This window comes from Ambystoma mexicanum, chromosome 8, assembly GCF_040938575.1.
Source record: "Ambystoma mexicanum isolate Mex_15411 chromosome 8, UKY_AmexF1_1, whole genome shotgun sequence".
NCBI lineage: Eukaryota > Metazoa > Chordata > Amphibia > Caudata > Ambystomatidae > Ambystoma > Ambystoma mexicanum.
Genome location: NC_090929.1, coordinates 654,367,846 through 654,382,023, shown reverse-complemented (window position 1 = coordinate 654,382,023; position 14,178 = coordinate 654,367,846). Strand labels below are relative to the sequence as shown.

Genomic DNA, 14,178 nt, shown 5'->3' with positions numbered 1-14,178 from the left:
ATCCATGGGGAATAGGAGTGAGAATACCTTCAGGTTTCTCACAAGTTATTTTTTATTCATGCAAGCCATTTACCACCATGGTCTCTCCCAGCGCCAAAGTTCAACAGGATTACGTATTTCGTCATTTCTGTTGCTCAGCTTAGAGGATTATTTAGCCTATGCAACAGGAACACTAAACTGCAATTCATTGAAGTATTGTAAGCAGGGAACTTGAATCTGAGAATGGTTGTTACTCCATTGAGTAGCCTTTTTCCATTATTTGCCTAGATTTCCTGATGTGTGCTGAGATCTCAAACTTTAGGATTATTTAATTTTGATATTTTTAACCAGAAAAAGCAGTTTTTGTCTCAAATGTAGCTTCTAATAGCCCTACCCTCAACAAATATTGATGTTCTTTCTAAAACTGTGCATTGAAAAAAGTAATTATTCATTTTAAACTGTCATATAAATGCTCATATTTTTGCATTTCACTAATGATTTTTGTACATCTTTCAATCCCAGGTGGTAGATATAATGCGAGTTAATGTTGATAAGGTCCTAGAGCGTGATCAGAAGCTGTCTGAACTGGATGATCGTGCTGATGCTTTGCAAGCAGGAGCTTCACAATTTGAAACCAGCGCTGCAAAGCTAAAGCGAAAGTACTGGTGGAAGAACTGCAAGGCAAGTCACTTTTTTAATACCCTCTAGTTTAAACTGTCTATCATGGGGTTTTCCAAGCCCACTTTCCTAAAAGAAAGGTGCAAATGTGAAGTTTATGCTTTGCTTGTATGAACTTGGTCTTGGGCAAACATAAAAACATGCGTTTTTAAAGAATTGAACTGCAGCCTTCTGTCGTTCACTTTGACAGTGCATCCAGCAGCTGGCCTTATCCCAAGGTTCTCTGGAATAAGGTGGAGCTGATTAAGGTTGCCAAAAGGCTCATTCACTGCTTGCTTGCAAACGGACTCTGAATGGCATATAGGGCAGTGCCCAAACTGGTAGCTCATGATTCTAGTTTGTGACCGTTTTTGGCCAGAATGGAGACTTTATTCGCCAGAGCGGGCCAGTTTCATGACTTACTACACTTTTTTAAGCTATGTCACTAAGCAAGTATGTATTCAAATGCAATATTTGCAACAGTTTTCCCAAAACACCCCCTTGGATAGTTCATGGTCTGCTCTGAAAAGTAATTAATTGTAGTGTGATTGTAGGCAGCTTTTTCATTGGTGCCTGATCCACTTTTATGTCCCAGTCTGACCCTGCAGGGCTTGCAAAATCTACTAGCCCACTCGCATTGGGGAGCAGATTTTCTTTGAAGGGCGAGTACAATTTGCAGGTTACACAACTTTGCTGGCGAGTATGCGAATGTTTGGAGCTTTTATTTTATATTTACTGAAAACAGTTTGTTTGCAGTAAATTGCAAATAAAACTTTCTCTGTGCATGGCTTGCCTTTTGTGTGACAGCATTGCACCGAATATGAAGTGTGCTTTTGGTGACCAGCAATGTTTTATAGAAACAAGAGGTAAATATTTTGTCAACTGTTGTCATAGGGCGAGTGTATTTCTTAGGTCGAGTGTGTAAATTATCGAACAATGCAGGTCTAGTGGTTTTAAGAATCTGCTTGCCCTGCAAAGGCTTTCTTGCTGGAAATATTCATCTCAAGCATTTCCAGCAACAATTTACTCAGAAAAAAACAATTTCCACTATCGGGCATAGAACTCTCAATCTACAGCCCCACTCATTAAGATTGCTAGCTTCTAAAAAGTGAGCAAGAAGCAAGTTGGATTGAAAACCACATCAGCGTTAATGAATGCAGGCATTCATATGGCGGTTAACATAATGGTAAAAACATTATAGGCCCAATTCACAAATATACAGGTGGCACGAATTCAAGTTGCAAGCCACTAGCAGCCAAAAGTAACTCACTGCCTACTACATTATATACATACACATGGCACACCATTTCTTAATCTCCTTGGCCAGTGCTGTGTGCACATTTTGCACCCTGGTTATTTATGTGCAGAGTGTAGTAGGCGCCAATTGCTCTGATTTGAATCCCTGGTTCATTGTGCACAACGTGAGCCTACCACAGATAGTGCAAATGAACCTGCTTTACACAAAAGAGCAGATCACGAAGTAAATGCAACCCTGGAAGATGAAATGTAGTAATAGTTCCTGGAAGTGGTAAAAAAATGTTTTTTAAACCAGTTTATTCTGCTAGTTTGTGTCCCAAATCTGCTTACGAGGTTGGAAAAGGGAAACGCTTGCCTCAGAAAAAAATACAATTTGTGAAACATGCTGCTCCATCTGCATTTATAACAGTGACATCTAACGCACCAATTTTTCATTTGCACAAAGTAGCAGATCTTCGTCAGCAGAAATTGCACAAAACTGGGGCACTTTGCACAAGCACATTTATTTCGGTGTTTTATGATTGTGTGAAATGTTCAAAGGTGCACTTTGTGCCTCCAGATATTTTGCGAAACGGCTTGCTGGGCATAAACGGAGCACAGGCAACACCTCCACTGATATGCTTGGTAATCCAAAGATTTACTAATTGGTTGGATGCATTAGATAGTCTTGAAAATGCAAAGTTGGGCTGATAAAACATAGTAGATTTGAATTTAAAATAAATAAAAATACATTGATTAACAGAAAAGTGTGTAGTTTGTATGCACTGCACACCTCAATGGCTCTAGTACTATTTGCCATTCACAGATGGCCATTAATTTACACAAGTTTGTTCCCCCTATTTGCGTGATAATGCGATTTGTGTGGCATGAGATATGCTGCCACTGGCAAAGGTAGATGGTCCTATTATCAGTGACTGGTGCAGTAACGGCTCTGGAGTCTCAGGCAAAGGTTAGCGTTTAGGTGCAGGACATACTTGCTTGGGAGCACATCCAGTTGTTTTGTAAGTTCGGGAAAATGTGATGAGGTATGAGCTGTCTGAAATTCTTATTTTCATCCATTTTTCGGACTGTTTTGATATCTAAAAGAGGCCTCAGATTATTTTTGTTTTTTTTCCATTAGCATGAGCTAGCATAAAATGATCGTTCTCCTGTTGGTGCCTAGTTGCTTTCTCTGTGGCTCCTTTTTATAGGCTCCTTTTTATAACAAATGTTAGCCTCCAGCACCAGCAATTAAGGCCTACTCTTATTCAATGAACCCTGGACTTGGCAGGATTGTGAAAAGAGAGCCTTTCTGTACTATATTTAGCATCTAGTTGTGCCTTGTGATGTCCAGCCATCCTGAAAAACCAGTGGCAATGCTTCCTTCTACGCGAGTACTGTGGAGACACATGCCCCAAAGAGATGAACTGCATCGGAAAGATAAGTAGGCAATGTCTGGGCAGAGGCTTGGAGGCAGGGAAGCGCTTGGTCAGCAGCGGTGATGTGCGACACCAGTGGGTTAGGAAGAGATGAAAAACAATCAGTACCTCGTCTTGCCTACTTTGAGTTCTCGCACCACCCAAATGTGCAGGGCCTTCAGACATCGGACTTCAACATGACGGTCCAGCAAATAACCACAATGGTAAAAAAGAGCTAGCAGTCAGGAGCTGGTGTGCAACAAGATTATTTCGTCTGAAGGCAGCAAGGAGGACAGGACATTGACGCAGCGTGAGTGGGTACATTCTTTCACTGGAATTGTGGCAGACCAACTGGGTACTAATGACAAATTGTTGCGAAAGGCATAGGCAGAGAGCCACATTTTGTAAACTGTTGCAAACACATGTGGGTTGAATCTTTTTAGTTGACAGCTGGGCTTGTGCAAGGAAACCTAGACATAGTTAAACGCTATATTACCTCCAGAGACCACTGAGACCCATAGAGCTACGAGAAGACCTGTGCTGATTCCCGACAGCCATTGATTCTCAGGGGCATAGTGCTTTGCCTGCCACTGTGGGTGGTTCCTTCACCTCCAGCATCTTTTCTGTGGGTATTGCTTTTGCTGATTGGTTGTATTATTACCTGAAGACATCTGACCCTTTTACAAATGGGTATGTCTGCAGGGCAATAGGACATACTCCTACGGCCCGTCCCCTTTTCTCCATACTTGTGGGACATTCTGTCCATCGGGACTTGAGTATCAGCGCGTTTTAAGCGGGGCCACCGCACGTGACCGTACCACGCCTTCCTGAGCTGCGCATCGCCCTTCGGTCCTTTTCTCCGCCCGGTCTGGGTCAGGCGCACTTGCATCCTAGGGAATTTTTTTGTTCCCTTGTAGTTCATATTACTGCCTTCTTTGTTCTGTCTATGCTGGCGCGTCCTGGATTTGTCTCCTGTGCTTCGTGCGAACGTCATTTCGGCAGGGCAGATCTCTATTCTTTGTCTGGAGTGCTTGGGCCCCGAACACCTGTGGGACTCTTCTACTGCGACTCCCTCTCCACCCGGGTACTCCAGTGTTGGCTTGTCGGGTGGAAGTAGGTGTTCAGCGGATTCCTTCTCCACATTTACAGCGGTTCATTGAAGAAAATAGGAAGAGGCCGGTAAGTTCCTTCATTTTCAGAGCACCCTGGCCAGGGGACCTCCTTCCTGGGGTCTTCTGGTTCCGGGAGAGGCCCAAGTGGCTCTGGTACCAGGGATCTCCCTGAGGTGTCCCCTTAAGGGATCTCCGGCGTTTCCTCCAAGGTTCCCTGTAAGAGGGCTACCGGGACCGGATCGTCATATCTGGGGGCTAAGGTTAAGCCCAGTACTTCTGGGGCGGTTTTCACTGGCGTAGTTCCTAAATCTGAAACTAAGTGCACAGGGACCTGTCTCGAGCTTGCTTCCCATTAATGTGACTAAACGCACCAGGGTTATCCCAGAAGGTCCCCGACTTGGGGCTATATCTAAGGCCGGCAAGACCGAGGGGCCTCCTCCGAAGGCTCTGGCTACTGGGGGTGACCTGATCCTTCCCATGCACAAGCCTGTGGTCGAACCGATCCTGCTGAGGGGGCAAAGAAGACTGTTAAATGCACAAGTCTTCAAGTACCGGCATCGCGAAGGTTCCCTCACTGAGGGCATATTCTCCAGCAAATTCTAGGGGGTCGCAGAAGCGTTCTGGATCTACTAGCAGTCTCTGCTGAGGTTCTCTGCCACAGAGCTAAAATGGAACAGAAGTCCCCTGACACCCCTCTGGTGACAACAGGCTCACTGACTCCTGTGAAGCAGTTCACCTCAGGCAGTAACAAAATGGCGTTCCAACCCTCGTGTTCTGCGGTGGCCATTTTGACTACCTCTCTAACACCAACGTTCTCGACGGCTGGTTTTCGAGGGGCCTGTTTTTGGGATGGAGCAGCATTTTCCATGCGATGTGGGTAGTAAGAATCCATTCCGCCCACCGATGGATTGGTGTACTCATTTTCTGCTACCACAGTCTCGCTCACTTGCTTTATGTGGATCCAGTTGGCAGAAGGCCTTCCTGGCAACAATCCTCTTTGCAATCTTGGGGTTATGCCCCTTCAGAGCAGCCTCTACCCACTCTGTGCCTAGGCCTTCTTCTGAGAATGCGTTTTTTGACAAGTTTCAGACGCTTATGCACTGATCCTTGCATTCATTGGATCTTTTTATGGAAATGTATCGTAAGCCACCTGAACGCAACCTTCTCAGGTTATTCCTCTGCCGGTCCCCGTAGTGCCACCCCCCCCCCCACTTCCATTGGGGCCACCTCCAATGCCTCCACTTTCACCTGTGCTAAAGGCTCCCGTCGCGCAGTCAAGTCTGCCCATGGGGGTCTGAGGCGGCAGGTGCTGCGGATCAGGATTCTGTTCTTGCCGCACCGGATGAAGATCAAGCGGATCAGGATAACGATGAACCGCCCGCTCTGTTGGAGCCTTTCATGACTAGGTAGTGGATATGATGGCGTTGCTAGACATTCCAATACCCGAGCCTCCGGCTCCAGAAGGTGTACTTTCGGGAGCCTTTACTCTGTTGACACAGGAGCGGACTGGCCTATTCCTTCATAAGGATGTCCTGGCCGAAGCCTGCAAGGTCTAGGAAAAACCTAATTCCGGGCAGCACCTAAACAAGAAAATTGACGCGCTGTGAAAGCTGCACCTGTCTGAAGACTTATAATTCACTGCATGTGCACTCCACTCCAGTCATACAGTGGTGGCAGCAGCTACGCTCTAGTCTAAGCCGTCCTCTACATCCTCCACTGCAGTACTTTCCAAGTAGGACGGGCTTCTTGTCTCCATTGGGGGGAGGGGGGAATGTATTTTCCAATTCGGCCCTCCAGCTGCGTCAGGAGAATAGAGGTCATCCTGGCAGCTGTTAATTTTAAGCTGTGGCAGGAGCTTGCTGAGTTTCAGGAATGTGTTCTCCTGACAAGCTCATAGACTTTAAGGGCGGCTTATCTGATGCCAGAGCTGGAGCAGGACCTGCGGGAGGCCACGGCCCCTCATGGTGACATTGCCGCTCGGGGACTTATGTTTGGAGTAGACATCGCCTGCCAAGCGTGGCTGCATGCTACAAAGTTCTCGAAGGGGGTTCAGGACAAGGTACTTTATCTTCCCTTCGAAGGTAAGTAACTATTTCCCCTCCTCCACTAATGAGGAACTCGCCAAAAGCAAGGAAAGTCATTGTCGGTCCTTGCTAAAACCGCAGCTAAGGCGGCTTATACGCAGAGGTCGGAGCCTGAAACAAGGTCTTTTGCTGGTGTGGGTTCCAGAACCGCCGTGCACGCCGGTCGATGCTCCCGCTTGTGGCCCTCGCCGCAAGCAGCAAAGGCAAGTTGGCCGGTTTTTCTCTGTCAGCAGCCTCCTCTTCAGCAAAAGGTGGTTGAACCATCTAAATGATGTTTCCATCGGTCGTATGAGACTCCGGTGGGAGGATGAATATCGTCTCATCTGGAGGCGTGGCAGACAATCACAGAAGACTGGGTTTGTCCGTTGCACGGGCGGGCTTCCGCTTGCCGCTCCCTACCCTCACCCTCCTCTTCAGCACACTGGGTCGCCTTCCCAGAGAGCCGAGGTAGAGAAACTTCTACACCTCAGAGCAGTGGAGCCTGTTCCCTTGCGGGAGCTATTACTCCAGTCTGTTTAGTGCCCCAAACCCAACCAGGCTGGCCTGTGCACTGCCCAGCCAGATAAAGTCCTTGCTCCGGAAGGGAGATTGGCTCAGCGTGTTAGACCTTCAGGACACCTACATGCATACTGATCTGGAGCCCGCATCGTAAATATCTGCGGTTCTTTGTGGGAACGCACCACTTCCAGTATCGAGTGCTACCGTTTGGTCTCAGCTCGGCGCCACATGTCTTTACGAAGGTGATGGCAGTCATCGCAGCATTCCTCATACTGCAGGGAGTGCCATACTTACGATTGGCTCCTGCGCAGTCCTGGCACACAAGCTGCAATGGCCAATCTTCAGTCACTCCTCCAGCTCCTCTTCCATCTCGGGCTGTCAGTGAACTGGTGGAAATCGTCGTTTAAGGTTACTCAAAACCTGATCTTTCTAGGTTTCCGTTGGGATACTGTCAGCACCAGTGTGTTCCTGATGGAGGAAAGGATTGCAGACTTTTCAACCACATTTCAGCTCTTCCTGCTGTCCTCCCACATGTTGGCCTGGTGGTTCCAGAGGCTCCTGGGCCGTATGGCCTCTTGCATGTTAGCTCTACCTCTTGCACGACTGAAGGTGAGGCACACTCAAGCTTGCTCTTCGGAGCTGCTGGTCCCGGGCTTCGGATCCGGACTTCAAGATGATTCCAGTTCCATCCTCCATGACAGCAGATCTTCAAAGGTGGTCATCTGCCAGCAACCTTTCAGTGGGGACCTCCTTCCAGGAGCCCTGCCAACATGTAACGGTTACTACAGACTCCTCCCTTCTAGTGTGGGGTGCGACACTGCGTCACCTCGGTGTACGATTTTTGGACGCCCCAGGACTGGCGGTCCCATATCAATTACCTAGAGCTCCTGGTCGTTTTTCTGGCGCTCAATACTTTTCAACCCTCTATCACCAACAGTGTGATTCGAATTTGCACAGACAATTCGGTAGCAATGTTCTACATCAACAAGCGGGGGGCACCAGGTCTCCTCTGGTGGACTTAGCTATCCAAATTTGGAATTGGGCTTTCCCATCACAATGTCTGTCTTCAGGCAGTGCACATTCCAGGTCACATCAACGTGGCTTCATACTCCCTCAGCCACCAATCTGCGGCGAGTTACAAGTGGGAGATGAACACCGATGTTCTCACCAAGATCTTCAGCAATGGGGCTCCGGGTGGTGGACCTCTTAGCAACCTCAACAAACAGGAAACTTCCTCTTTATGCTTCCAGGGACAGTCTTTGAGTATCTTCCTTTGGGGATGTTCTTGAGATCCCTTGGGACAACCTGAAGGCTTACACTTCCCTTCTTTGCTGCTGATTCATTGGTCGCTCTGGAAACTCGGTAGTGCTTCCAACTGCACTCTCCTCTTCAGAACATCTTGGTGACCAGCCAGGTTCTGGTTTTCAGAACTACAGCACCTATTGGTGTGCTCCCTGATCAGGTTTGCCGCAGATTTCCCGACCTCCTTCACCACAGTAATCCCCGTTTGTGGCACCCCTACCCACAAGCTTTCAGATTGGCGACCTTGTACCTGAGGTCCGATCATTAGCGCAGTTCATCCTCCAAGGATAACATGCGCATAATTCATGCGGCACATAAGCCTTTTACGAGGGCTCAGTACAGGAGCAAGTCATTGGTGTCTGATTCTCGACAGGCTTCTGTTGAGTGTCTTGTCTTTTGTGTCAGACCTTGCAGCCTCTGGCATCCATGTCTTATAATGCAGGACATATCGATCTGCCATTGTGGCTTATCTGTCCAGTCAGTTGCTCTTTTTTCACTGGCAAACACAGTCAGGTCTTCATCTTTTTCTGCCGGTTCGGGCCCCTCATCCCAAATGGGATCTGAATGTGGTCCTCACCGCCTTGTCATAAGCCTTTTGAACCTATGGCAGCTCAAGTACCTTTCTTGGAAGATGGCTTTCTTGATTGCGGTAACATCTGCGAGAAGGATAAGTGAGCTTCAAGCTCTGTCGAACATCCGTTCCTTAATTTCGACAAGAAGGTTGTGCTTCGCACTCATCCTTTTTTCCTTCACAAAGTTAGTTTCTGAATTCCACTTAAACCAGTCAATATCATTAACGGTTTTCTTTCCACACTCAGTCTCTGATGCTGAGAGGGCTTTTCACAACCTCGATGTCGGACGAGCTCTGAAGTTTCACCTCGACAGAACAAGCAAGCTTAGAAGTTCTTCACAACTGTTACATTTGGTGACCCAAAAGGGAAACCAGCTTCGAAGTGTCAATCTCTCGTTGGATAGCTTCATTTCTGAAGCCTACAAAATTCAAGGGCTTCAGCCCCCAAAGGGCCTTCATGCACATTTGGTCCGTGGCAAAGCGGCTGCTGTTGCATTTCAAAAATGTCACTTTGGAGTCCATAGCTAAGGCTGCCACGTGGGCTTCCCGTTCTGCTTTTTGCAGACATTGTCTTGATTGGAGCTCCCGGACTGATGCCCAATTTGGCCAGGCAGTTCTTAAGAATTTGTTCCAACAAGGGACATTTCCATCCACCTGTTTCCTTTGGTGAGTGCTTGGGAATCTCCCACAAGTATGGAGGAAAGGGGATGGGACGTAGGAGTATGACAGTTACTCACCATAGTGACTACCTTTCTCCTAGTCCATAGTACCCTTTCCTCCATACGCCTGCCCGCTATCACCTCCAAGTATCCTCTATTGCTACTAAATGGTCCCGGCGGTAGAAAAGGACTGAAGGGCGATGCACGGGCAGAGTTCAAGAAGGCGGGGCTGCGTTCACGTGTGGTGGCCCCGCATGAACACAGTTACTTTTATGATGCTTAGTGCTCCGGTCTTGTCCTGTGTCACTATGGTAAGTAACCTTTTCAATTTCCTTTTCTCTTTTGCTGTAGGCCAACCATATTCATAAAGTGAAAAACTCTTCCTATTGTATGCGCTTATCTATGTAAAAAAATATAACTAGTTGTTATATCTTTACATAGATAAGTCACACACAGTAGGAAGAGTTTTTTCACCAGCTTAACTCTGAGATAAAGGGGTTAATCTCAGCTTTTGCAGCTGTCTTGCATTATAGACCATAACACATGTTTAATCTAAGCGCATCCAACCCAGTGTACCCCACCATATCTTGAATCTCTTCGATGTTCATAGTTTCAGCCTCTGTATTCCTCCGACACTTCATCATTGGCATGTTACCCAAAGCGGGAAGTTAACGAGAAGTGCATACTCCTCTTCTGTTGGGCCTCTGACTTCAATCATGCTGATTGCTGTTGGCAAGGCCCTGTTGGTAACTTTTGGCTGATAGTTCAAACGCCTGAGTAACGATTCAGAACATGTCAGGCAACCCTCTTTTGTGGCCTCCGCAAGGTCGTTCTTGAAGCTCTGCAAGCTTTTGCACAGATACTCGCAAGAAGCTGTAGTTCTTCCAGTTGTTGCTCTTTTTATGTGGTGACCGCTGTATTGCAGGTTTGCATGACCAATAATTTCATCCACCAAGTTTCCTCATCCAGAGGGAACAAAGGTGTTGGAAGTTGAATATTGGTTCCGTGCTGCAGGTGTGGAGACTTTTTTTTATTTTTATTATTTATTTATTTAACATGGATCCTGAGTCTGTCCCACCTTTTGTGTTTCGTTGCGATGTGTGACTTGTGGGTCACAGTTGCCAGAGTGCAGGAAGTGCCATGTTGGATTCTGTAAAGCCTGATCCCAGATATAACCTTCCACATGTCAAATTCATGCTGTAACTTCCCTGCTGCTCTCCTTGTCAACTTAGAAATTGGCATGTGTTCCTCTTTAGGAGTAACCCTTGTCAAGATGGAATCTGGCTACTTATGCAAGGCATAAAATAAGCAGTATTGCAGAGCAATTTGCTATGCAATTCTGTAGGTTTGCTAATTAAATTGGTACTTGTGTAGCAAAGCTAGCTATGCAGGTTACCCTGTTTAATGAATGCACAGCTCACCCTGCATTCCTCTCTTGCCTTCAGAGGTCTCTCCACCCCCTCTTCTCTGTTCACAGCAAGTTCCAAAGGGCTAATGGAGAGAGAGAGTGCAGCATCACCCCCTTCACTCTTGTGACAAAAAGCCTGTGTGGGAGTGCTACGCAGATTCTTTAATTTCATTTTCAAATAATTGCAAACCAGAAATAATCGGGATAATACTGTTAAGCTTACTGTATCCTGTCTGCCAAAGACCAGTATGTTAGTTATTTTTTTTCAAAGGCTTTCAATTCCTTCTCTAAAAATGTAATGGGTTACATAATGCATAATTACAGAATCACTACTGTAAAACACTGCATTGTATCCATGCTTTACAGTGAAGTGTATCTAAATCTCACCGTGCACTAGATTTCATTTTGTTGGGGAAGATGCTTCCTATTGACGAGTGGACCCTTTTGAAAATTCACATGACCACGCGGCCAATTGCTTTGATGTCAAACCTAGTCTGGTGGCCTGCTGGTTACATACACCTTGCAACTGGTGCTCAACCCATGAGCTGATCCCATACTCCTTGACATTCTATATTACCATGTTGCATTATACCTTCTACCCTGAAAGTGAGATGGCTGCAAACTACAATATTCTACCTAGTTTGCCCAGTTCTCTGCCTGCTACACCATCCACTCTGCTTATTCGTTTACATAATGAATACACAAAGCTAACTTGACATTTACTTAAAGTAGCAATCCATAGTTGCATCCAGTCTGTACATCTACAGACCTACTGCAAAACTGTACGCTGCAGTTTGCCTCCAGAGCTCACTTTGCTCTATGATTATGATTGCATTATATATTTGCACCTGCAGTAGAGCGAGTTAGCCAAACCGTTTTCAGAGCCTTTTTTATCATATCTATTTACACACAAAGTCCATTCACGCAGCGAAACTTTTTCCAGACACTCAACCAGGGCTTGCAAAGTATTTTCGCCCACTCGCATAGTTGAGTAGGTTCTAAGAAGGGCCTTTACTTTGTTTGCAGTAAATGTCAAATAAAAGTTTCACTGTGCATGGCTGGCCTCTGGGTGGCACACTGTGCCAAAGTAAAGTGGGTTTGTGGGGAAATGGCACCATTTTACGGAAAGTGCATTAAAAAGTGTTGTCATCCGTTGCCATGGGTCTGGTGCATGTCTCTTCAATCGAGTGGGTAAAGTAAGTTACTTAACTTGCAGGTCTAATGGAATTTTAAAGAATTTGCGAGGCTCAACCTATCTCACTAATGTCACTAATGTCTTACTTCACCGGTACACACAACTGCTGTATTGTTGCTCATTTTATATCTTGGGTACAAGTATCTTCTGATGGCATTAAAAACATTAGGACAAATAGCTAATCAAATGGGTTTGTTTGCTAATCAAGAAAAATGTAATTAGCAAACTCTGCTAATCAATTTTTGAAAACTATTGTATGCCTTGTTATGAGAAAATTAGCCCTAATTCGACCTAGTGTTGGAATCCCTACTGAGTCAACATCTTTCGGGGACTTTGCCCTTAGCTGGGATTTTATACTCTGCTGGAGAGCCCTTGTTCCTAAAAGAGGGTTCTATTTCACAGAGTATCTCTTGCAACCAGAGGCCTCTGTTTATGTTCTGATGACTTTGTTGGTGTTTAGGCGTGCATCACACGCTTGTTGGGACTTTGGTAATCTGTTGGCTCCTAAGTGACTGCGCCTTCCAGAAGATCTTCCGTCGAAAGTAACCCTGATGGGCAAAGTCTCAATGTTTAGCACACTGTTTGTTCTCCATAGCATGTGGCCCTTTAATGGAAAGCAAATGAATGATTCTGTGTTGTGGAGCTCTAGCCGACCAATATTGGTGGTAGTGTCCCTAGATTTGATGTCGCCAGAGGGTTCAGAACAGGTCAGAGGAAATGAGTGAATCAACCTCCTCCTGTCTCACTAGTTTTCCTCCACTTCACAGCCTTCCAAAAGGCTAAGTGTCAGAAGTCCTTCAGCTTCCTGAACTGGAGTCTATCCCTGTCCTTTTAGTCTTCTATAACACACCTTCTGACCAATGTTTGCATTTGTCCACTGATGGATCATGGGGAAGACAACTAGTACACACTGTATAGTCCCGTTTCCAATCCCCAGTCTCCCTGCAGACATGGTTTTGTCAAGCAATGCCAACACATTTCCTCAGGGCAGTGAATAACAGCTTGTCGAGGGCAAGGAGCCCTTAGCTCTGTAAACCATGCTTCTGTCAAGCGGCAGATGATAAACGATGCACGTAAAGTAAAAGGTGACCTATAGAATTAAAATAAATAAAGCAAAACACTAGTGTTCCTGACACCCCAACTGCAGTTTTTGAAAAATAACTGAGCATGTATTGCCACCTAAGGTGCATGATGGAAGGCTGAAGCAGCCTGGCATACTAAAGGGGTGTTGCTTTTATAACATGACATTTCGACCTTGTTCGGATCATTTATTTTTTTGGCAAGTTTGTAAATGTGAGAGAATACAATGTTGGGACAGCACCGATATATGGGTGTTGATTTCTTCTAATGTGAATAGAGTTAAATAGTGAGAGCCGCTTTGAAAAAATCAAAAAGATTTCTCTCTGCAAGGATTCCCTGCATTACGAAAACTTTGTGGGGCAGGAGGATGCAGAAAATTCATTAAGTAACCACAGTGAATATTCCATGGTGGGGATGTAAACATACAGTTAAATCACTTTTCCATGGATCCATTCCCTCGGCAGGAAAACTCAATCAGAATATTCAAATAGATGTTGGAACTTGTACTGCATTCCTCTACTCTTACTTTCTGCATTATAAGACTTTAACAGTGGTTTGTTATCCAGTGACAATGGACAGAAGTTGATAGCAAGATCAGGCTAGTCCACAACATATAGCAAGCGCTGGCTTGGTGACTGCAAGGTTATTGTGAGAAAAGGGCTGCCATTTCAAGAATGCATCCATCACACAACCGTTGTAAATGAAGTTCCCTATCAGAATTCCAACTCTCACATTATTACCCCCGAGGCCCATGGAGCTGGAGTTGTTTATGTACATTTCCAATCAGAAGTTGGGGAGTTTGATGGGTCCTAATGAACTTTCTTGCCAATGATATCGGGAAAGTGATTCAAATTAACTGCACACAGAAGCAAGAAGGTACACCATACTTTCACTTGCAACTTTATACTTGCAACTCAACTTTGTCAATGGAGGCAAGCAACATTCGATCCAGGTGTTGACTTATCTTCCAGGAAAGAAA

At 45.8% G+C, this 14,178-nt stretch overlaps 1 protein-coding gene across 1 annotated transcript in view; it reads left to right on the top strand.

Moving 5' to 3' along the window:
- Positions 1-14,178, top strand: part of VAMP3 (vesicle associated membrane protein 3) — a 262,440-nt gene that overhangs the window by 131,829 nt on the left and 116,433 nt on the right. Inside the window, exon 3 of the mRNA XM_069610413.1 lies at positions 502-660. Coding sequence (XP_069466514.1) covers positions 502-660 — 159 coding nt within the window. The remainder of the gene's footprint in view (positions 1-501; positions 661-14,178) is intronic.